The following is a 24,862-nucleotide window of genomic DNA, read 5'->3' on the forward strand; positions in this document are numbered from 1 at the left end:
CTGACAAAGTAACAACAATCATAAGAATTATTAATAATAATAATGTCACGTGGATTGCTTATATTATGATGGGGGAAATAAAAAACATAACTCATCATTAATTTCCAAGCCAACTCCTCCAGGGATTAATTAGGGCTAGGGAGCGGTCCCGCACAGCCGTCCGCTCGGAGGCTGCTCCATGCAGCGTGTTGCCAACCAGCACAATGGCGGCTCCCGGAAGCAGCGACCCGCGGCCAGCTGCCAGTTTCCATGGTGACGCCGGGGCACGTGGCGCTGACGTGGAGACGCCATGTTCTTGTAGCGCGGACCGTTGAACTGCCGATTATGGCGGCGTCTCCATGCACCGGGGAGGGGAGTAGGTGAGACCGGGGATAGGAGAGGGGGTGATGGACGGGGGCAGCACGGATCGGGTCGGGGAGTAAATAGCAGGCGGAGTGTATGGGGGGAGGAGTCAGAGGGGTCATTATGCAGCTGTTCCCACAATGCATTGGGCTGTGTTCCCACAGGGTGGGGGTCAGTAACGGCTGATGCTGTGTTTATGAATAAAGTGTATCTGCAGTCGTATGCTAATTTGTCGGGTATGCCAAAATGTTGGAACAAGGGCAGTAATGCATTCAGTGTATACAAGCTGAAATCCAATAGATAATTATTATTATTACTGTGACTGGTCTGGTTAAGGTGACCCATTGGGAAACTTCATTTACAACTGCTGCTCCTTACAATAAATCACAGCAAACTCGCCACTGCTAAAAGCAAAGTGCCCAAGTACAGATAGACCGCTAATTTGCCCTCTGAAATACTATATTAGTTTCAGGCCCCTTTTACACTTGCCTTGCAAGCATGCGATGCATTACTCTGTTTTACTGCAGGGTGAGGGCCCATTTCCACTAGGGATTAGGATGCAAGGCAATCACCGCATCACCTCGTATCCCTCCGCAGTTACTTCCGATAGTCTCCCGGACAACCGGATGCAGCGTCATGTGCGGCTACCTGTCAGAGGCTATGGAGATCATATGCGTGCTGCGGAGAACTGCAGCATGCTATCCATAATTTCCCCCGCGTCGCATTGTGCCGGATCGCGTAGGTAAATTCGTGTCAATGGAAACTACTCCATTGACGTGAATTGGTTGCAGTTTCGTTGCGGAGCGGTTTCCGCATTGCAATGTGTCTAGTGGAAACGGGCCCTTTTGCAAGGACAATGCAAGTGTAGGGGGCTTTGCACTATTAGGGCCCGTTTCCACAGGGATAGTGATACGAATGCGGCTACCTCGCCGCTTCGCGTCACTTTCGCTGCTGGCCGCCTCACTTCCACATCACCCGATTCAGAAGTGTATTTGAGAAGATGAGTCGCTGGTGCGGGTGAATGCAGCCGGCGTACATTTGAATACGGCGCTGGTAGACTTGGGCGCAGGATCCAGCTGTTAAATGGCTGGTCGTGCTTCTGCACAAGTCCGGGGCGTTTTAATTACTATTCCCCCTCCAGGCCGACATGGATAGTGGGGGAATGAAATAATTTGGCTTCCAGCGATTGCTGGAGGCCGAATTATTGTGTTTTTTAAACAACTTCGGCTCCGTCTTCTGACGGAGCCGACCTTCCTCACTGAGCGCCGCTATAGACTGATTCCCATTACAGTCTATGGCGGCGCTGGCTGCGCCCAAAGCTAGCAGCGCTGAAAAGCACTGCTCCGTGCAGCCGTGCGAGAATCTGCAGCATGTTTCAGATTCTCGGATCGCACCGCTCTGCACAACATGCACGCAATGAAAACGATTCCATTGCCGTGCATGTGTTTCAGCACACCCGCGGTGTGATGCGGCTATTTAGCCGCATCGCACCGCTTCTAGTGGAAATGGGCCCTTAACGAGTCACTTTGCACCGGAAGTGCCCGATCGGCCGCCAACCTGCCGTAAACAGAGCATTACCGTCAGATTTCCGCAGTGAGGTAGCGTAAGTAACATAAGTCAATGGGTAACAAAGGGATTTTACATTTCTTGGCAGTGGTGGAACGGCAGAAATACGATGGGTAAACCCGGAAATCGCAGTGACTTACTTCCTGTCTAGGACGGAGGCAAAGACTTCCGAAACACCCAACAAAGGCAGCAGTCCTCTTCTAGCTGCTTGCTATCAGTATGGCAGTGTAACCACAAACACCTCTTCATCATACTGTAGATCTCGGCTCCTTGTGAGTTGCTCTGCTAAATGAGCGTGTGACAAAGGGCCTTCCCGCCTGAAACCTTATGCTGGCTTGTTGCTGCATTAGCCATTACAGGGTTAGGCGTTAGCCAGTAAAAGGTTTTCATCTAGGTATAGGGGTTTGGTAGCAGACCACCGTGTGGCTGGAGTGTAGCTTAAAGAGAAACCGTAACCAAGAATTGAACTTCATCCCAATCAGTAGCTGATACCCCCTTTCCCATGAGAAATCTTTTCCTTTTCACAAATGGATCATCAGGGGGCTCTGTATGGCTGATATAGTGGTGAAACCCCGCCCACAGTGTTATGTCAGGACCATGGTCCTGGCAGTTTCCTGTCTATGAGCCTCGTTGCATTGTGGAAAATAGCTGTTTACGGCTCTTTCCAACTGCCAAAAAAGCAAGCAGCAGCTACTTCAACTGACATCACCTGCCAGCAGTAAAAATGTCACCATGTGATAAATATCAGAATGTAAATCATTAAAATGGGCAAACACTTACTTAACCTCCTTGGCGGTAACCCCGAACGTAGTTCGGGGTAAGCCGCCGGAGGGTGCCGCTCAGGCCCTGCTGGGCCGATTTGTTTAATTTTTTTTTTGCTGGACGCAGCTAGCACTTTGCTAGCTGCGCCAGCACACTGATCGCCGCCGCCCCGCTCACGATCGCCGCTATCAGTCGCGCCGCACGGCCCCCCCCCTTCAGACCCCGTGCGCTGCCTGGCCAATCAGTGCCAGGCAGCGCCGAGGGGTGGCCCGGGACTCCCAATGACGTAGTGACGTCGGTGACGTCATCCCGCCCCGTCGCCATGGCGACGGGGGAAGCCCTCCAGGAAATCCCGTTCTTTGAGGGCGGGGGGATGCCGCTGAGCAGCGGCTATTATGTAGCGAGCCCCAGGGCCGGCGCTACCATTAAGGCAAAGGAGGCAGCTGCCCCAGGGCCCCAGAGTGTGTAGGGGCCCCCAGTGGCTACAAGAGAAAAAAAAAATTTTCAAATCGGCCTTAGGGCCCTTTTCCACTAGCAATCGCTAGCGTTCACGCTGAACGCTAGCGATTGCGGAATCGCAATTAGCGGCGATTCCCCGACGTTCGCGGCCGCGATTTTGCTATGCTATGCACTGCATAGCAAAATCGCGGCAAAAGTCGCTCCGCGGCGCGATCGCGATCAAGTAAAAAACGAATCGCGGTAGTGGAAATGACCTACCGCGATTCCTATGTTAAAAAGCAAACCGTAGCGATTGTAAAATCGCTAGCGGTTTGCGTTTTTGCGATTCAGCCAGCGTTTTAGTTTTTGAGAAAATCGATTTTAAAGTTTTTAAGGGAAAAAAAAACACATTTAAAAACCTGCCGACTTTAATGGTTAATAGCAAATCCACCTTAAATGCTAGAAACCCTAAATTTGCAGGATATGTTAGGGAGATCATTAGGAATAAGAGGAAAAAACAATTTTTCAAAAAGACCTTATAGTTTTTGAGAAAATCGATTTTAAAGTTTAGAAGGAAAAAAGTATAGTTTTAAATGCGGTAAATGTAACTTTTAGTAGCAAACCTAACGGTAGTGTCATTTTACATGCATCAAACGAAAGAGCAATACATTTCCTGGCGGGGTTTCCAGGGGGTCCATACGCAGCCGCAGTGCTTTGGCCAGGGATCGCTATACAGCTGCAATATGCCTGTATGAAGATCCCTGGCATTTTTTCCTATTTTCCCAATTTTTTTTTTATGTTTAGAGTGTGGGAATTTAAAAAAAAAAAAAAAAAATTCCCCTCCTGAAACTTTTTAACCCCTTGTCCCCCATGCAGGCTGGGATAGCCAGAATGTGGAGCTCCGACCGATTGGGACTTCACACCCTGACTATACCAGCTGCAAAAAAGGTCCCCTAATGCCGATTTTTGTTCCGGGGTATATGTTGGGGGGGGGGGGGGGCCCAGGTTTATTTTGCCCTAGGGCCCCATTGTTGCTTAAACCGGCCCTGGCGAGCCCTGGGCTCGCTACATGATATAGGAAAAAAAAAATTAAAAAAAACTGCTGCGCTCCCTCCTGGCAGATTTTTTTATACCGCCAGGAGGGTTAATCATTTATACATAATTATTGTAAAAATGAAGCACTTTTTTATAACTTTATTTTCACTCGAGGTTCCTCTTTAAGGCTTCGTTCACATCTTTAGTGCAGAATGGCCGTGCAATCGGAACGCATTGGGCGTAATCACGCCATCTGCGCCGCTGTGTGCTGCTGATCCCATTCACTACAGTGGATGAGTCAACACTGCGCTTGGCCAAAAAAAAGCATGCAGCAGCGGGATAGCGCATTGCACTGCTGTGCAGCGTGTATAGTTTGAACGTCAGAAGTGCTGTCTATGCACTTCTGTTCTTGCGCGCCGCACACCATATGCGCTGCCGAAATGCAGGGCGTATAGTGGGAACGAGGCCTAAGTGTCCCTCTTTCTGATCTAAAACTAAATGGGAGGTATGCGTCTCATTTACATGTAAGACAGGGAGCCCATCTGAAATACAATGCACTGCATTAAAAGTAAACACTATTCACTTTTTCATGTTTTTAATGTTTTTAAAAAAAAAAATGATTTCAGCAGAGAGAATTATTTTAATATTTAAATTTTACTCATTTCACCAAAGTGCCCCTTCAAATCAGATCTGTGGGGTGTAACTACCCGTCAATGAGCCCCCCCAGCAAAACTTTGAAGGGACCCCCAATGTTCACACCCCTCCCCCGCCTAAGGGCCCATCTTGCAAGGATCATAAAATAAGTGTCTTCCTGATGAAGAGGCTGTTCCCTATAATTACACCTCTGCAGCACAAAGCTGTGGCCCCTCAGTCTTGTGCCACCCCTTCCTTCTCCCACCTACCCCCATTACCAATCAGCATTCCATTGACAAAATAATTAGTTAAAGAGGCCCTGTAGTGACCTACAGTAGAATGCACTACATGATTCAGAATACCCACTTTTACATCAGTTATCTTGGTTTCAGCATCAGAAACACTTCCAATATCTATTTATTGCTGTGTATTGGTATTTAGCCCCACCCTCACAGCGATGTTTAGCCCAATCACATAGACAAGATAAAAAGTTACAGTATGGTTCACCCCTAATATATCAAAAGATACAAATACAAACAGACAAAAAACAACGGGTTTTTTTTAGAACCAGGAATTTTTCTTTATCATTTATTCTTTCTTTGCAGTCTCTCCAAATAGTGGACAAAGCATTGTAGATACAAAACCAAGCTTCTACTTCACATAAAAAGATAGCCTGACACGTGTTTCGCGGCCAACAGCCGCTTCCTCAGAGGCACATCGCATACAAACATCAGAAGGTCAGCATAAAGGGCATCACGATCTGGAGTTGCAATGTGCCTCTGAGGAAGCGGCTGTTGGCCGCGAAACACGTGTCAGGCTATCTTTTTATGTGAAGTAGAAGCTTGGTTTTGTATCTTCATGTTTTGTCCACGATTTGGAGAGACTGCAAAGAAAGAATAAATGATAAAGAAAAAAATCCTGGTTCTAAAAAAACTCCGTTGTTTTTTGTCTGTGTAGCCCAAGCTATGATGTCACACTGTAGTGCTGCCCCAGAGCACTCTGGGAGACCGTGGCCCATATGCAATTCACTTTTTCACCTGAGTTATCTCCTAAGAGATCATTTTCATCTTCTGTTTAAACAAAATTTTCAGCATTTTACAACTAAAAAAGTACCCAAAGGTTGGTGAAAAAGTACTATCAAATATATTTTGAGTATTTTCTAGCTTGCTGGTGGCTTAAAAGGCATTTTATGACAAGGTGTAAAACTATCACTGAGGAGGAAACTCAGGAGAAGAAGTGAATTGCATCTGGGCCCAGGTGTTGTTTCTGCTCCCTTTGGAACACACAACAAACAAACGTTCCGCAGTGCTGCACCTGCCAGCAATAAAGATGTGGCCGCCAGTGATACATTTCAGAATGAAAATCAGGGAGAAGAAATATTTTACAATTGGCAAACACTGACTAAATCATTTATAAATAACTTCTGTAAAAGATAAGCTATTTTAAATATTAAGGTACATTTAGAAAACCTATTTTTTTTAGTTTTGTTTTATATTATTTCTGTTCTATTAAATATATCAACTAATGTATGCCAGACTTTACTGACATCAGAAAAAAAATCTGCAATGAAGGTGGCCATGGAAGGCCAATCCCTGTCAGACCAAATCTGATCAGATTATTTAATAGATGTTGGCATCTAATCGCAACATTGCACTGTTCGATGCAGTGGCACCCTATGGGCCGCCAATCTCGGCCAAAAAACTGATCAGATGTTCTATCGATCGGCATTGATTTTTAGCCGATTTTGATCAGAGTGATCGAATCTGACGGATGCCAATGGGAATAAGTGTATGGCCACCTCAAGAGTCTCTTCAGACAGACGTCTGAACCAGCTACCCAAGGCAGCCTGGCGTCTCCTTCAAAATGCTTTTCTGTGAGGTCGGCCTTCGGCGGCGCTTCCCAGCATTCAGTGTTTTTAACCCCCACAGGGGGACACGGATGTACAACATTTCTTTTCTTTCTTTCCTACTCCACAACAAGCAGCATACAGGCAGGGTGCTGTGCCATACACTCAGCCCAGTCATACAAAGGCTACCAGGGCTGGGGAGGAGCATAATTGCCCAAGCAACTTTTAATTTGCACAGGCAACGCGTTTTGTGGGACTTCGCCTACTTCCTCAGGCCAAATAAAAGTGCCCAGACAGTGCTAAGAGCCAAGTTAACACGCCTCTAAAGTCATATCATACCCTGGATTTCCTCTTTTCCCATTTGTACCGTTTACCCTTCTTTGGAGGGGTATACCGATTGGGTCTAACGTGGTCTAGCCACCATCTAGCTCATCATCTTTGGGCCACCGTTTTCTCTGTGTTTTGTTTCTCCCTCCAGGGTGTCGTTTGACCACCCCTACACCTATATGCACCTTTGATGGCTAGCACCAGGGCTGCAGAGTTCCAATCCAGGAGCCGGAGGCATTTTTGGGCCCTTTGGTGGTTAGCACCAGGGCTATAGAGCTGCAATGTAGGAGTCGGACCTGTGATGGCTTGTACCAGGGCTGCGGAGCTGCAATCAAGGAGTTAGAGACCTTTTCAGGACCCTTGGTGGCTAGCCCAGGGCTATAGAGCTGCAATCGAAGAGTCTGATACATTTTTGGGACCTTTGATGGCTAGTACCAGGGCTGCGGAGCTGCAATCAAGGAGTTAGAGACCTTTTCAGGACCCTTGGTGGCTAGCCCAGGGCTATAGAGCTGCAATCGAGGAGTCTGATACATTTTTGGGACCTTTGATGGCTAGCACCAGGGCTACGGAGCTGCAATCAAGGAGTCTGATACTTTTTCGGGACCTTTGGTGGCTAGCACCAGGGTTATAGAGCTGCAATCAAGGAGTCTGATACATTTTTGGGACCTTTGGTGGCTAGCAACAGGGCTATAGAGCTGCAATCAAGGAGTCTGATACTTTTTCGGGACCTTTGGTGGCTAGCACCAGGGCTATAGAGCTGCAATCAAGGAGTCTGAGATATTTTTGACCATCCCTACAGAGGAGTTAGAGTCTGAAGTACCAGAAACTGTAGAGGATTTATCTGCCGACTCCACAGACCTGGCTAGCACTGGCCTAGGTGATTTTTTTTTGTAATGTTATTAAATGTATTTACATCATGTAAAGTTTCCACCTGATTTCCATGTGTGCCGCTGGATGGCAGGCTGACGAGCTGCGTAAAGTTGTTTTGAAAGTTTTATGTAAATTTGAGAACTCTTAGTCTTCATCAAATTTACATCAACCTCCACAATTAGCATGTCATTCAACATTTCTCCAGCAGAGTGACTATATTTTGCCCTGAGCTGGTTATGTCTCCACGCTGTTATTTTGCAGGCTGTTATTTACTGTGTTTTATTTCGGTGTTATTTTTTGAAGCTCAAGGTATACATTTTTCTTGTTCTGTTCAGCTTGCATGTTGGCGGTAATGTTGGCTTTCGGTTATAGCTGCTTTCTTAATAAATGTAACTTTTTTCGTTGGAAATAGTTTGTTGCTTATTTGACTGTCAAATCATGTAGCTTTAAAGAAAACCTTTGACTTTCAAAAAAAGTTAGAGTGGAGCTGAACTCTTGCACAGGACAGAAGGAAAATAGTGAGAAATGCACTCCATGCATTTTTAGAGAGAAGAGCTTGTCTAATTCCCCCTCATCTCTGACTAATCTCAAGTGTAATTTGATCTCTGAGCTGTGTCAGCACAGAAAAATCATCAGTCCTCGACAAGCTCAGCCAGTATATAAACATAGGATGTTAACCCTTAGTCTGCTTCCGTGAGAGCAGGAAGTAGACACACTGCAGATTTATTGCAGGATTAGTATTAGCTGTATCATGATTTTTTCTTTAAAGGTTATTGTGCTGTTGCAGATCTTTTTGAGCAGAGAGGAAGTTCTGAGTTTAGGTCCGCTTTAAGTTAAACAAAAAAAGTTAGAGACCAAAGGGCCCATACACTGGCAGATTTCAGCCATCGATCGACAGCCGATTCGACCACTTTGATCGAATCGGCTAGAAATCGATGCAGCAGAAAGCATGATCGATCGGCCAATTTCGATCGATTTGGTCCAGATGGAAAATATAGGTCGATCTGCTACTGGCAGCAGATCGATGGCCCATAGTGTTGCATTAAATCGAATGGTGCAATAATGCATTTCGATCCATTTTCATTAGATTTCATTCTTAAATCTATTGGAAATCTGTTCCTAGTGTGTGGCACACATCAGATTCCTGTCAGATTGGACGTGACAGGCATCTGCCAGAAATCTATCTGATGGTCGAATCTGCTGCAAATCTATAAGTGTATGGGTACCTTTACTCGCCTACAGGGATGCCTATAGGTGGTACTTCCATACATCTACAGATGGTGCCCAGCAGGATCCCTCTGAAAAAACCTGACAAGAGCCTGTAGGTTCCGTTCTTTTGGTGGCACTCGCCGTTGTGTATTAGTGCAGCCATACTGCCCAGGCACAGCCATAATCACGCATGCACATTACAGCCGGGCTCATACACGGAAGGCAGAGCACCCCAAACTAGAGAAGGGCCCCAGCCAGGGGTGATGGGCATGAGGAGGACGCGGGAACCCAAAGCTCGTTCCTCAAAATGTACCCCTAGTAGCCAATCAGAAATTGTTATGGGCAACGTTAGTTCAGCATGTGTATGAGGCTTAAAGGGAACCTTAACTGAACGGGGGGGTAAAGAGTTTTACTTACCTGGGGCTATTACCAGCCCCCTGCAGCAGTCCTGTGCCCTCGGCGCCGCTCTGGAATCCTCTGGTCCCCTGCTGTCACTTAGTTTCGTTTTTGACGACTCACCAGTCGCCGGCTGCCATGCGTATTATTGGACGCATTCACCAATGCAATTAGCATTGCGGAATGCGGCAACGCGTATTTTTGTACGCGTTGCGGTCCGCAATAGCGCTAATTGCATTGGTGAATGCGTCCAATAATACGCATGGCGGCCGGCGACTGGTGAGTCGTCAAAAACGAAACTAAGTGACAGCGGGGGACCAGAGGATTCCAGAGCGGCGCCGAGGGCACAGGACTGCTGCAGGGGGCTGGTAATAGCCCCAGGTAAGTGAAACGCTTTACCCCCCGTTCAGTTAAGGTTCCCTTTAAAGAGAAACCGTAACCAAGAATTGAACTTCATCCCCATCAGTAACTGATACCCCCTTTCCCATGAGAAATCTATTCCTTTTCAAAAACGGATCATCAGGAGGCGCTGTATGGCTGATATTGTGGTGAAACCCCTCCCACAGTGTGATGTCAGGACAATGGTGCTGACATCACACTGGAGGAGCCTTGTTGAACTGTGGGAAATAACAGCTGTTTCTAACTGGCAAAAAAGCAAGCAGCATCTCCTACCAGTGACATCGCCTGCCAGCAGTAAAAATGGCACCATGTGATCTGACGTGATTGATCGGGCGTGCATTGGTAATGGCATGCGATATCGACTGGCGTAAAAGGTTAAAATTCCCTGTGTGCCACCAGGAGCATATGTGATGGCACCTGTGGAAGAGGAGACTGGGAGTCAAGCTATCGGGACAGGTAAGAATTTACACTGCACACCGGCACTGGGAGGGACAGTTTACATTTGGGGGCAGCCAGGCAGGTTGTGTCACTAGTAGCCACGGGCTTTCAAGTCAAGACGGACTCAAATTCGGAATTCTAATGAAGTCTAATGACTTCACTTGTGACAGCAGGATGGGGGGGGGGGGGGGGTAACTTACCCAGAAGTCTTCGGGAGGTCTGTGTTCTGTTACGCCTCGTAGACATAATGAAAGCCGCATTCCACCACTCACTACCGCGCTTCCTCCTTCCGGCTTGAAAGAATAAGCGTGGCAGTGAGTAATGCAACACGGCTTTCATTACGCCTATGACACGAACGCCGCCGTCCCGAAGACGTCTAGGTAAGTTAACCCCCCTATCCCGCAGTCACAGGTGAAGTAATTAGACTTCATCAGAATTCCGAATTCGAGTCCGTCTGGGCTTGAAAGCCCATGGCTGGTCATTAGGCCGATTTCGGATAGATTTCATGCTGAAATCTTTCATAAATTGGGCTGCCGTGTACTGGAAGGCAACAGATCTCAGGTTTGCCATATATCGCCTGATGTATGGCCATCTTTAAAGGACAACTAGGGATATGGAGGCTGCCATAATTATTTCCATTTTAAGCAATACCAGTTACCTGGCTGTCCTGCCGATCCTCTGCCTCTAATACATTTAGCCATGGACCCTGAACAAGCATGCAGCAGATCAAGTGTTTCTGAAATAATAATATATATATATCAAATATGGCAGCCTCCATATTCTTCTCACTTCAGTTGTCCTCCGAGTTGAAAATAAACTGAGATAAACAATTGTATCTATCATTCTCCTCCTAACAATGACTTTTCTAGTTATCCCACGGTTTTATTTTATATTTCAATCTACTTTTTAAGTTTTTACTGTTTCATGGCCTCTTCTTACTGACACATTCATTAAGGTATACCAGAGCTAAAATCTATTGATCCTTTTTTATCTCTTTCCTGCTCTCAGAAGCTATTTACTGCCAGGAAAGGGTTTTGTGGCTGCAATTCCTTATCTGTGAGTTTTACGCTACAGTCCGACCCAGTTCCAACCAAGACAGAAACTGTCACTTGCATACCTGATTTTTAACGCTTTCATGCAGAGAAAGGAAAAAAGGAAAACCGCATAGATATTTGTGTACCCAAGTCTATCTCATCATGTCACATGTCACCTCGGGTATCGTTGGATGGAATGGAACTGTTGGATTTAGTCTCTTTGTTTTCATTTTGTCCCCAATGCAGGTATTCGGGCTGAGTCCAGCCATCCACCCCTGGTGTTCTCTATCGCTCCGCCATGTTCCTTAGGCTGAGATCCTGCATCGTCCATCTTCCAGCTACTGTGACTTTCCTTGCTTGTCTCCTGGTTCTGGGCTTCACCTTCCTCGGTCTGGGAGAGTTCCTGAAGAGGGTGCCGGTTAGAGATGCTGACTCCGCCCAGGTACTGGGGTCCCTGGGACTCTGGAGGGGTAAGGTATACGGCACACACGTCTAATTGTCTCTCTATGTTTCCAGGATTGGGACAGCGTTCTCCAAGTCCTCAGCGCTTATAAGATCTGCACTCTGACTCGCATCGTCCAACCCCCAACCACCACCCGGACTGCCAGCCCTGAGGACATTGCCAATGTCTCAGTCCTGGCCATGGTGACAATCTCTCCTTGGCAGCCAGCATTCAATCACAGCACCGTGGAGATAACGGCAACAGGCAGCCAGCTTGGGATGAGAGGTCAGTACAGGAGCTGCCAGTTACAGAGCCCCAGCAACAGGAAATATCATATGTAAACGTACAGCCCATGCCCATCCTTAAAGGATACCAGAGCCGAAAGCATGTGCATGATGTCGTTGGCATGTACAGAGTGTTCCCGGCACGGGGGCGGGATCTAGGGCTACTGTGCAACTCCCTGACCCAGAAGAGGCTGCAAGGGGTCATTTAGGTGAGAAAGGAGGGGGATGGAGGAGAATGGAGGCAGCGGTGTGCAGGACTGCTTCCCACACATGCCTGCTCACCCCGTTTTTACAATAGCTTTCAGCTCTGGTATCCTTTAAAGTTTATTACACTAGCCCCCAGGGCCGAGACAGAGGCGAGAAAGGCTCCAGCCTCAGGGCGCAGTGTAGGAGGGGGCGCGGGGCAGAGGCGAGAAAGGCTCCAGCCTCAGGGCGCAGTGTAGGAGGGGGCGCGGGGCAGAGGCGAGAGAGGCTCCAGCCTCAGGGCGCAGTGTAGGAGGGGGCGCGGGGCAGAGGCGAGAGAGGCTCCAGCCTCAGGGCGCAGTGTAGGAGGGGGCAGGGGCAGAGGCGAGAGAGGCTTCAGCCTCAGGGCGCAGTGTAGGAGGGGGCGCGGGGCAGAGGCGAGAGAGGCTTCAGCCTCAGGGCGCAGTGTAGGAGGGGGCGCGGGGCAGAGGCGAGAGAGGCTTCAGCCTCAGGGCACAGTGTAGGAGGGGGCGCACAACTCACTCAGCTATCATTCCCCTATTGTGTTTGAAGCAGAGAGAAATAAGAAAAGGGGATACATGGCAGTGACTGCAAGACAGATAACTAGAGATTAAGGTGTTGGGGGCCCCGGGGCGCCTCTTAGTCTAATAACAATCAGTGTGTGACGGCTGGGGTGGGAGGGATGGAGGGGCGCACTTTGGTGTCTCAGCCTTGGGTGCTGGAGGACCTTATCCCGACATTGCTAGCCCCTCCCTCTAGTCCTAACAGTTAAAAAAGCCCCTAAATACTTTTAGTTTTCCCTCTAAGTGGGAAAAAAGTGCCCAAAGAGGGTACTTGCCCAGGTAGCGGGAAGCCTCCATATAATCCAGAGGCTTTAGCTTCGCCCATCCCCCTCGCCATTCCAGCGTTGAGACCCCCCCAAAGCCTGGCAATGTGCAGACGTCTCGCACCTGCGGCAGTAGTATGGAGCCAAACGGGCTCAGCTTTTTCCGTGGAGCGGCGGCTCCGTGCTACTGCACAGGCGTAAGTCATCCTGCGTGTATACATGCAAAAACGGCTCCGGGAAATTTGGGTGCAGGGGTAAGCCAAAAAAGTCTCACCCTGCAGCTGTGTTAATTACTATTCCCCCTCCAGGTCACCATGGATAGTGGGGAAAGATGTGATTCACTATCTATAAATTCAGCACTGACTCAATGCTCTACCACCACACCAGAAATCGAGGACACGCTTACCAGAACATCATAGACCTTAACTACAGGGTCTATTAGAGCTCCAGCAGCTGGGTCCACTCCTGCCGGACACCCTCTCAGCAAAACGTATCCACAGTAACTCCAAATGGTTAATGCACCCCGATTCCAGTAACAATGGATTAAAAGAAATCCTCTGTGTGGCCCCCGAGGAAGCTTTAATAGCAAAACGGGTTGGGCATGACGGACTGACGGTTGGACAGTGTCCTGCATCTTGATACACTGTATATGCAATATCTGGGTCCCTGTCGCAAGGGCCCTTATGCAAGTTCATGTTTTAAAGTTTTTTTGTGTTTTATATACACCACAGGCCGATTCCCAATTGATTTCATACTGAAATAGATCCGGAATCGGCCCTTTGCACCGCATCCGTCATGCCTCGCCGCCCTGACGCTGTCGTCTAATGATCTATGAGGCCCCCCCCCCGGTGCCCCGTGCAAGTTATAAATGACCTGTCCGCAGCCTGCGCTTGTCTCTCGCTGGTTTCTGGGATTCCTCCTCTGCATACACGTGCGCCCCATGTGGTTTCCTTACTAGGCAACCACGTGGGGCGGGCGCATATGCAGGGGAGGAATCCCAAAAGCCAGTGGGGGACAAGCGCAGGCAGCGGACATTACGGACTGTACTGCGCAGGCGCAGTAGTTCTTTATCTGCGCAGAACAGCCCGGATGACGTCAGTGCAACTCAATGAACCACACTGGAACACAAGAAGATGGAGGAAGATGCTGACCTGGCAAGGTCGGCATCTGCACCGGAGGGGACCAGGAGCCAATGGATCTGCGGCGAGGGCACATGTCGGGCTGGGGGAAGCCGGGGGCTCCAATTCAATAATCTTAACCAATTGGAAGAGAAGCAGTGGTGCAACATTGCCGCCCGATCGATCTTTTAATCAATTTCTAGCTGAAATCTGTCAATGGATGGATCCGGAACGGGGGAAAACTCTTGGTTGTCAGGACTCAACAGGGTATGCGCAGTAATGCTGTTCGATATAGCGACAACTGAACCATCGGACCCCCCCAAGTGTATAATGTCCCCTGCAGTGTTAAAGGCTCAATGATCCACCAGCATGACTCCTGGCCTCCTCCGGTGCCCTGCGTCACTGTGAGCTCCAGTTCCATATCTCATGTTATGACGTCACTACATGTGCTGAGTCACATGGTACTAGGAGTTACGCCAGTGGAGAGGTGAGGCTTTAACACGGAGCACAGGAAGGGGGGCACTTACACTTGGATGGGGGGGAGAGGGGCGGTAGGTGGCTGCAGTGCGCGGATGACGTCCAATGGATTTCATGCTGAATTTTATTGGATATTGCTGTGCAGCGTGTGGCCAGGAAATAGATCTATCTAATGGTCGATCTGGCCGTTCATATGGCCACCTTAAGAGACTCTTGGTTTCTTCTCTTGTCTTTGAGTTTAATCGGGAATCTCCTTCTTTGGCTAATTAGACAGCAGTGTAGCCAGGGGCGTTGCTAGCCCCAAAGATCAGTGGCACGTGCCCCGGATCTATTCTGGGGTGCCCCGGATCTCCCCAGGCATAGTCAGGTGTGGTGTCTCAATGGTGGGCATGCTGGGAGCTAGGTGCATCAATCAGGGCATATTGGGTGCTGTGGTGCCATGCTGGGCGCTGTGATACCTTTATGGGGGCATGCAGGGAGCTGTGGTTATTCTATGGGGGCATGCTGGGAGTTGTGGTGCCTCAATCGGAGCCCCGTAGGAGCATGGGAGGAGGTCCACTAGAAGGTCAGGGAATGCTATGGGGAACCTGGCAGCAGGCCAGCCCGCCCAGTAGAAAGCCAGACCAGCCAGCACAGAAGCCAGGTTCTGTTTAAGTGACCTTGCCTTTTTTTGTGATATGCTGCATTTTTCTATTAAAGGAGAGGGGGGGCTTCTTCCAACATTTTGCTGGGCAGGCCTACTTAGACCGCTGTTAAGTTCATGTAAATTTGGCTCCACCCATGACCACACCCACATTCTGGTGCATGGCCACAACTATTTTCTGTCTGAAGTGCCCAAAAGTGCCCCGAATCTCTTGGGATCCTAGCCACGCCCCCTGATGTGCAGCACATACTTGCTGCAGTGAAGTGAATCCGTCTCTTCGTGTCTTCACAGGTCCCAGTGCGGACGCCCCTCTCAATGTCACGCTGAGCTTTGATTGGTGGTCCATCCTATGCAATGGCAGTGATGCCCCGTGTTCCATGAAGAGCTGCATTACTATAACAGGTCCTCAAGATCTCCTGCCTCATACCAAGTAAGTGTGACCTCTGCTGTGCATTGGTTATCAGTGACTAGGACACTGCAGGCGGAGAGAAAGGATAGTGGCTGGATAGTGTAATGGTTAAGGGCTCTGCCTCTGACACAGGAGACCAGGGTTCGAATCTCAGCTCTGCCTGTTCAGTAAGCCAGCACCTATTCAGCAGGAGACCTTAGGCAAGTCTCCCTGACAGGCTGCTACGGGAACAGTAAATTCGGGCGCCTGAGGCAAGTGGACAAATCGGGCGCCGCCATTCACTCCCATAATAAATATCGTTTAATGGGCGCCCGACAGGAAAAAAGGGCGCCGGAGAAAAATAACGTTTTATAAGCGGCGCCCGGAGACTTTTACTGTTTTATAACTGCTTCTCATGATTACACATTATTTTATGATTTATAATTTTTTAAACATTATTTTTAAACGAAAAACAGTACAATCTTTTTTAAAACATTATTTTTAAACGAAAAACAGCACAATATTTTTTTCACACGTTATTAATGCTTATCACAGGGGGGTCTTAGGTTTAGGCATCAACAGGGGGGTCTTAGGTTTAGGCACCACTAGGGGAGTCTTAGGTTTAGGCACCATCAGGGGAGTCTTAGGTTTAGGCACCATCAGGGGAGTCTTAGGTTTAGGCACCAACACGGGGGTCTAGGGGTTAGGGGTAGGTACAGGGAGGGTTACTTACTATTTTTTTTTAAACGTTATTATACGTTTCACTTTTTAAACGGAAGATTAACGTTTTCACAATTGCCAATTTCATGAACATTATTTAATGATTTATAACTTTATAAAACATTATTTTTAAACGAAATATAGTACATTATATTTTTTAAACGTTATCCATGTTTATCGTTTAAAACCCGGCGCCCTTTTTTCCCAGCGCCCCTTTTTAACGTACTGGCTGCTACTGCCTATAGAGCGCGCCCTAGTGGCTGCTGCTCTGGCGCTTTGAGTCCGCCAGGAGAAAAGTGCGATATAAATGTTTATAAGGTGTGTTGTTGAGCGCTATACCACAATATAAATGTTTGTCTTTTTTCTTTTAGAATCTGTAAAAAAACTTGTTTACTTTTAAATTAGCCAGTAAATTATTATTATTTATTTATAAAACGCCAACATATTCCGTGGCGCTGTACAATGTAAGAAAACAAACAAGGGATACATAATGATACAGACAATGATATACATCAAATATGGACACTGGTACACAATACAGCACTGCTGATTACAATAGCAGATATGACATGATGAAGAAAATGTATCATAGAGTGCAAGCAATTAAATTAATAACATTCCAAGACACAAAAGGGGTGAGTGAGTAAATGGTATAATCCTGTAGCAAAACTCACTGTCTGTAAAATACAAGCTCTACTCTCCAGTGATGCTTAGCTACTAAGATAAGGAATTACACACGCAGTGTCCCCCCCACCCCTCTCCTGCCTCATCCCCCTCCCCTTACTTGTAGAGTTATCAGACACAGGCTGGGGGCTGGAATGATTTGTCAGTGATCCGTCCACACAGGAGCAGCTTGTTAGCAAGTGAGGATTAAAGCCTGCCAGCCAACTAGCCAAGTACATCTGTAGGTAACTGTCCTTTCATAATAGCACCATCATTTGGACAATCTGCTCTGCTCAAAAGCCTCTGAGTTCTGTGTGTGATGTTTACATTAATTAGCCTTTATTTTATCATAGAGCTATGCAAAAACTATCTAAAGTTGCCATACAAACATCAATCACCAAAATGGGTCCCACCAACCAGCTATTGTGCCCCCCCCCCCCCAAAAAAAAATTGAAGCGGGAGCCACCACTGTTGCTAGGCATTGCAGGATCAACCAGGTACCGTAATTATATAAACCTACATTAAAAAATAAATAAATTGTGGTATACCATGTTAAATTATTACTCTAGTACCGACCAAGAGATACAAGAGTTTTCTAATGGGAGTCTTGGACACAAGCGATCGGGGTGGTGTTATAATGCTTCCCTTGAACTACTTATGTTTTTAAAATGAGTAATGTTTATTTAATTTGTATGTTGTCTTAACTGTACAAAACTATGTTTTTCTGTAAACAAATTACCTATCTCCTGAATAATATTTATCTATTTATATAATTTACAATATACACAATTCAACTTCCTTTAACCTCCTGAGCGATAATCCCGAGCTGAGCTCGGGGTATGTCGCGCAGGAGGATTTCTCAGGCCCCGCTGGGCCGATTTGCATAATTTTTTTTTTGTTACACGCAGCTAGCACTTTGCTAGCTGCGTGTAACTTCCGATCGCCGCCGCTCGCCGCCGATCCGCCGCTACCCGCCGTTCCGCGCAGCCCCCCCCCTCCCCAACCCCTTGCGCAGCCTGGCCAATCAGTGCCAGGCAGCGCTGAGGGGTGGATCGGAACTCCCTATGACGTCACGACGTCCATGACGTCGGTGACGTCATCCCGCCCCGTCGCCATGGCGACCAGGGAAGCCCAGCAGGAAATCCCGTTCTGAACGGGATTTCCTGCTTACTCTGATCGCCGAAGGCGATCGGAGTGGGTGGGGGGATGCCGCTGCGCTGCGGCTATCATGTAGCGAGCCCTGGGCTCGCTACATGATTTAAAAAATAAAAAAAATTAAAAAATAGTGCTGCGCCACCTCTTGGGCGATATAATTGTATCGCCCAGAGGGTTAACTCATTTCGGACCAAAGCCTCTGGTCCCTTTAAAGGGGTTCTGTGGCTGTTTAAAAAAACAAAAAGTGTCACTTACCTGGGGCTTCTACCGGCCCCATGCAGATATCAAGTCCCCCGCCATCCCTGAAGAATCCTCAGTTCCTCGCCGCGGAACCACCTGCCAATTACTCGTCTAACTACGAATGTCACCGCAGCTACGTGGCCATGACCGCACGCTTCCTCGGCCATGGCCGCACGCTTCCTCGCTCCCGTTCGCGTCTCCGGGAGCTTACTGTGCAGGCGTAATACTGCGGACTCGATTGGGATCGGCTACTTCCACCTATTTCTGAGCCGAGAGCCGTTACTGCGACTGCGCTGGAGCCGGGAAGGTAAATACTTATATCCTGCCGTTCGGAGGGGCACAGCGAGACCATCGTGGGATGGAAGAGGATGGGGTAAGTCTCGATCGGATCGGGAGGCTTCCCCCCACCGAGGTGAGTACCGCCCAGGGGAATTTTTTAATGTTACAGATCCTCTTTAAAGAGGAATTTCAGCCTAAACAAACATACTGTCATTACGTTACATTAGTTATGTTAATTAAAATAGATAGGTAATATAATCTCTTACCCACCCTGAACAGGTAAATGTTTGATTTCATCAGGGCAGCCATCTTTTTGGTTGAGAGGAAGTGACAGGGAGCATGAGACACAGTTCCAACTGTCCTGTGTCCTGATCACCCCTCCCAGTTGCTAGGCAATGAGAACAACAACATAGGAAATCCCATCATGCTTTGCACAGCATCAGGGGAAAAATGCCCAGACAGTTTTCTTTGATGAGGTGGAGCTTAGCTTTTATGCCGCTAAAAATGAGGCTTATGTAAGAAAAACTAAGTTCTGATGCTGTGAAACTGTTAGAGAAACACCAAGCCTTTTCAGTGCTGCGGAGTAGATTTTTAGTCTGGAGGTTCACTTTAACTATCAACGGTCCCGAACCAGTTAAAATCCCATTAGAGCCCATTTTCTTTGTTCACCTGTATATTATTGGGATGTGGGAAGACTAAAATAGGCCAAATAGAGGAAATATAGAAACGGCGAAATTTAGAAACAATACAACAATGGTTCCTGGTCTTTGGTCACAGAATGTACAGCCACATGTCACAACACCTGGGAGGAATTGGAAGCACGTTATGCGTAGGTCTGTTATGGCAAACCTCAACATTAAATCAAACCAAAAAGCTTTATTGGCACAAACTGAGGAGAAAATCACAAAGGCTGTGGAGAGGTTTACAGGATTCCCCACTGATGAAAACGATGAAACATTGCTAATTAGCCACAGGAAACACAGTATTTCTGCTAAATCAGTTTGAAGACAAAGAGTTCGGTGAAACCCAATGACTTGTCAAAATGGGAAATAAAGTGGCACCAATTTAGCTTATTTCTCAGGTCCCTTTAACACTTTCAGGGTAAACATGCATTGCATTACCCTATTTTGCCTCGAGGGCTGCAAAAGCAATAAAAGTCTATTGAGACTTTCACACTTATTGCGGTCCGTAGCGGTGCACCGGAAGTATCCAAGCCAACGCAAGAGCAACAGCTCGTTACCGCAAGCAACACACTTAACGCACAGTGCTTGGTGTAATGTAAGCCTATGGGTGAAGCACATAGTGTAAGCAATGGAGAGCGGTGTGTTGCAGAGCGCATGCGCGTACCAACGGGAATCCCAGTAACATCCTTCCTGCCCAGCAGTGGGTACGTCACTGAACAGGGGGCGGAGCTATGCATATGACGCTGTCGCCGCACTCTGCCGCAGGATGGTACATTTGTCATTTTTTGCATTGCGGTGGGATGCGACAGGAGCATTGCATTGCACTTCCGTCATTTTTAATATAGATGCAAAAATCCTTGCAAGTTGACTTAAAGAGGCCCTGTAGTGGCATATAGCAGAATGTAGTAAATTATTCAGGATACCTACTTTTATGTTAAATACCCTGGTTTCAGCTTAAGTAACATTTCCTTTAGCTATATATTGCTTAGATAAGGCTGTTTACTATGTGGAATTCTCCCCCCACCCCACCCACTAGCATTCTGGGAGATCAGAGATCTTTTCTACTGGCTTTAGAACTCTCGGTAAACTTAACATTTCATATATATCACCTGCCAGTACTAAAGATATTGCCGCCTGTGATAAATTTCAGAAAGTAAATCGGTATTATTATTTATATAAAGCGCCAACATATTAAGCAACGCAGGACAATAAATAGGGATACATGCAATGTAGACAAGGGGTAGCGAACAGTTATAAGCCATGGCACAAGGTTGTCCATGTGAACAGGGTATAAGATGCATGATCCTGCGATTTTACAGAGACTCAGCAATTCTGGGTTGCAAGATCAAGAAGTACACACTTGGGGGGGGGGGACCATGCCAAAGGCTTACAATCTAACGGGTGGGGGAGGGACACGTAAAGTAGGGCTGTGTAAAAGGTGCTATGCTGAGAGAGTTAAAGTGTGGTAGATGGGGGGGTAAGTCATTTTAAGGAAGTGTGTTTTTGAGGGCTTGCTTGAAGGTGTTGAAGGAAGCGGCGAGTCTGAGGGAGGATGGGAGGAAGTTCCATAGGGTGGAGTCTGCTCTTGAGAAGTCCTGTAGGCGTGCATGGGAGGTAGAGATGACTGTCGCGGATTGGATCTTCGCGATATTGCTGTGTTTGGCTAAACATTGTTCGAGTGATCGTGCGCCTGTACCCATGTCGCAAGATTGGGGAAACAATGGATCATCTCTAAAAAAAAATCACCAGTCGGAAAAATCACATAGTTGGTATGGGCCTTTAGGGTAAAAAGTAAATTGAATAGGGGTCTATGGCTTACAACAACATTCCCTCTTTTGCCATTTCCAATTCAAGCAGACACTGGAAAGGGTAGTCAGTAGCAGATTGCCAAACCCCGGCAGGAGGTACAGCTGATCTTGAAGGGAAATTTTTTTCACATCACAGTGTCAAGTGTCATTACTATGGCCACCAACTGCCATATTACGGTGGCCAACAACTGCCATACAGCGGTGGCCAGCAACTGCCATACTGCGGTGGACAACAACTGCCATACTGCGGTGGACAACAACTGCCATACTGCGGTGGACAACAACTGCCATACTACGGTGGCCAACAACTGTCATACTACGGTGGCCACAGTTCTGCAAAACTGACAAGCTGTCCCTTCTCTGCAGGTCCTCCTCACAGTGTGCCGGGGCTGCTGCCAGAAGTCCAGGCCCACCAGAGCCCTACGTGCTGGAAGAAGAGCCCGCCCTTTCCTCCACGTGCCACACCCTCATCTATGCTGGAGACCCCGGCCTGAGGAATATGGTATCTAAGGTGAGAAGGGAATGGGCCATTGCAGTGAAACCAGCAAAGCTGTAAGGATGAAGAAGGATGCTCCCTTCTGTGTGCAGAATATCAAACTAGTGAGAGAGGAGAACACTGGGTCCCTTTTCCCACAAACTGTGTACTGTGGCTATTAAAGTGTACCTGTAACAAAAAAAAAAGTGCCCATATGGTGTATTCACCTCTGGAGGGGGAAGCCTCTGGATCCTAAATAGGCTTCCCCCGTCCTCCTCCATCCCTCCGTTCCAGTGGTGAGACCCCCAAAATCCCGCATTTCGGTGCCTTGTGCAGGTGCAGTAGCTCCGTCCTGCTTAGCTTTCTTTGGAAAAGCCAGACTGGATTGGGTCCACAGCACTGCACAGGTGCAAGACATCTGCGCCTGCACAGTAGCACAGACCCGATTGGATACGGCTATTTCCACCAGAGCCCGAGCAGGCCGGAGCTACAGTGTGAGAGGTCACACTTTTGGGGTCCCATCGCAGGATCGAGAGGACGGAGGAGGATGGGGGCAACCGATTTAGGATCCAGAGGCTTCTCCCTCCCAAGGTGAGTACTCCCCTAGGGTATACTGTATATACTCGCGTATAAGCAGGGGAGCGGGCAGTTGAAAACTCACCTTCCGATCGCCGCAGGCACAGCCTTCATCTTCCTACTTCCTCCCCTGGCGTCCGTCACCTTGGTTACGGCGCACCCTGTGATGATGTGACCGATGTCATCACAGGGGGCGCTGTTACCAATGCGAGGGACGCCGGAGGAGAAAGTAGGAAGGAGATGGAGGCTGTGCGTGCGGCGATCGGAAGGTGAGTGTTGAACTGCCCGCTCCCCCCCCCCCTGCCGCTCTGCCCAGCGCCCCGCCTCTTTACTCGAGGCACCATCCTATCTGACCAACACTGAGAGAAGCTACCTAACTAACCTACACTGGGGGAAGCTACCTATATAACCTATACTGGGGGAACCTACCTATATAACCTATACTGGGGGAACCTACCTATCTAACCTATACTGGGGGAACCTACCTATCTAACCTATACCGGGGGAACCTACCTATCTAACCTATACCGGGGGAACCTACCTATCTAACCTATACCGGGGGAACCTACCTATCTAACCTATACTGGGGGAACCTACCTATCTAACCTATACTGGGGGAACCTACCTATCTAACCTATAGCGGAGGCACCTACCTACCTACCTATCTAACCTATACTGGGGGCACCTACCTATCTACAGCCAAGCAAAGCCCCAGGGCCCCAGCCCAGCAAAGCACAGCCCCCAGCAAAGCAAACCCCCCCATCCTAGCAAAGTCTCCTGGTCCCGGCCCAGCAATGCATACAGCAGAGCAAAGCCTAGTAAAGCCCCCAGCCCAGCAAAGCCCCCCAAAATGTCCCCAGCAAATTGCCCAGCCCAGCAAAGCCACCAGTAAGTCACCTAGCCAAGCCAGGCCGCCTCAACATCACCGCCAGCCAAGCTGGCACAGCATCAATGCCAGCACAGCATTGCCAGGCCAGCCAGCCGAAGACAAGACAGAAGCCAGGCTTATATATGTGAAATACTACCTATTGAATATATGTAAGTTACACCACTGCTATGTTCATGTACATTTGGCCCCACCTATGACCACGCCCACTTTCTATGGCATGACCACGCCCATTTTTGCAGCGCACCGCACAATCATTCCCTCTTGGTGCCCAGGGGTGCCCCCGGATCTCCCAGGAACCTAGAAACGCCCCTGTCACATGGTGACATTTTTACTGCTGGCAGGTGATGTCAGTGGAAGGAGATGCTGCTTGCTTTTTTTGGGCAGTTGGAAACAGTTGTGAACAGCTATTTCCCACAATGCAACAAGGTTCACAGACAGGGAACTGCCAGGACCATGGTCCTCACAGTTTCCTGTGGGAGGGGTTTCACCACAATATCAGCCATACAGAGCTCCGTGATCATCAGTTTATGAAAAGAAATAGATTTCTCATGGGAAAGGGGGCATCAGCTACTGATTGGGATGGGATCAATTCTTGGTCACGGTTTCTCTTTAAAGAATACCGAGCTGAAGCTCGGGTACACAAAATGAGGTACTTACCTAAAGAGAGGAAAGCCTTAGGATGGTGGTCTGCTGTCCCTCGTCGCTGAGCTCCTTGGTTACGGTTTCCATGGTTCCCCCAAGGGTAATATGCTTTCCATTACTGTATTTTAACATTGAATACAGAGAACATGGTATGTATATATAGTGGGGTATAGGGCTGCTATGTGGGATATATATGAAGGTTTGTATGAATTCACTCTCAGACAGTCCATCGTAATGTCTCCTGTGTTGTCTTTCCAGGAAGATGCAGCCGTGTGTATACGGCGACTCCAGTATACCGGCCTCGCCATCCTCTCTCTGGGGATCTGCTTGTCAGTCATACATGTCTTCATTCCGACTCCCAGCAAAGAGAAGTGGACGGCTGTACCCCTGTGACTTCATTCAGAGACCCCAAAGGATATGGGGAACCTTGTGCCAAGGACGCTAAAATAAAGCGCTTTTTCCTTATTCTTAGAGGGCTTCTCTACGGTGTTGTCTGTTTTACAGAAGCCCCATTCCTTCTCTTGCTGGTTTTACAGGATCTCTGGCATTGCAGATGAAAACTTTTATGCATTTGGGTCCATTTGGGCTGGTATGCCATGCCGATCAATGTCTCTCTGATCAGAAAGCAATTGGATAGTGATTGATCCCTTAAAGTGACCCAGAGATGGGCAGTGGAGAAAAAAGTAACATACCTGGGGCTTCCTCCAGCCCCTTCCATGCCGATCACTACCTCGCCATCTTGCTCCGCCTCCTGGATCATCTAGAATTGGCCCTGCAAAGTACCCCAGGCGAGGGCGTACTGCACATGCACGCCCCGGCCGCACGCCCCCTTGCACCTGTGCAGACCACTCCCAGCCATGGTGCAACGGGGGAGTGTGCGTGGCCAGAGTGCGCCGACTGGCCCTGACTGGAGGACTTTGTGGGGCTAATTTTGGACGAACCAGGAGGCGGAGCAGGGCGGCGAGGGAGCGATCTCTGTGGAGGGAAGCCCAAGGTATGTATATTTTTTTTCACTTCCCCTTCTCAGGTACCTTTTACCTACACTGCACACTCAA

At 48.2% G+C, this 24,862-nt stretch overlaps 1 protein-coding gene across 1 annotated transcript; it reads left to right on the forward strand.

Annotated features, from left to right (window-relative positions):
- The first annotated feature begins 250 nt into the window (after positions 1–250).
- Positions 251–24,278, forward strand: TMEM219 (transmembrane protein 219). The gene is made up of 6 exons (XM_068243793.1): positions 251–359; positions 11,542–11,737; positions 11,812–12,022; positions 15,581–15,719; positions 21,592–21,736; positions 24,066–24,278. The coding sequence occupies exons 2-6, from the start codon at positions 11,594–11,596 to the stop codon at positions 24,198–24,200; spliced, it is 774 nt and encodes a 257-aa protein (XP_068099894.1). The 5' UTR covers positions 251–359; positions 11,542–11,593; the 3' UTR covers positions 24,201–24,278.
- The last annotated feature ends 584 nt before the right edge of the window (positions 24,279–24,862 follow it).

Source organism: Hyperolius riggenbachi, chromosome 7, assembly GCF_040937935.1.
Source record: "Hyperolius riggenbachi isolate aHypRig1 chromosome 7, aHypRig1.pri, whole genome shotgun sequence".
Lineage (NCBI taxonomy): Eukaryota > Metazoa > Chordata > Amphibia > Anura > Hyperoliidae > Hyperolius > Hyperolius riggenbachi.

Bases quoted from the DNA above. Each gene is read 5' to 3' on its own strand.
- TMEM219 (XM_068243793.1), top strand. From the start codon at position 11,594: ATGTTCCTTAGGCTGAGATCCTGCATCGTCCATCTTCCAGCTACTGTG. The intron at 11,738-11,811 runs GTACTGGGGTCC...CTATGTTTCCAG, and splicing joins GAGATGCTGACTCCGCCCAG to GATTGGGACAGCGTTCTCCA. The intron at 15,720-21,591 runs GTAAGTGTGACC...CCTTCTCTGCAG, and splicing joins GATCTCCTGCCTCATACCAA to GTCCTCCTCACAGTGTGCCG.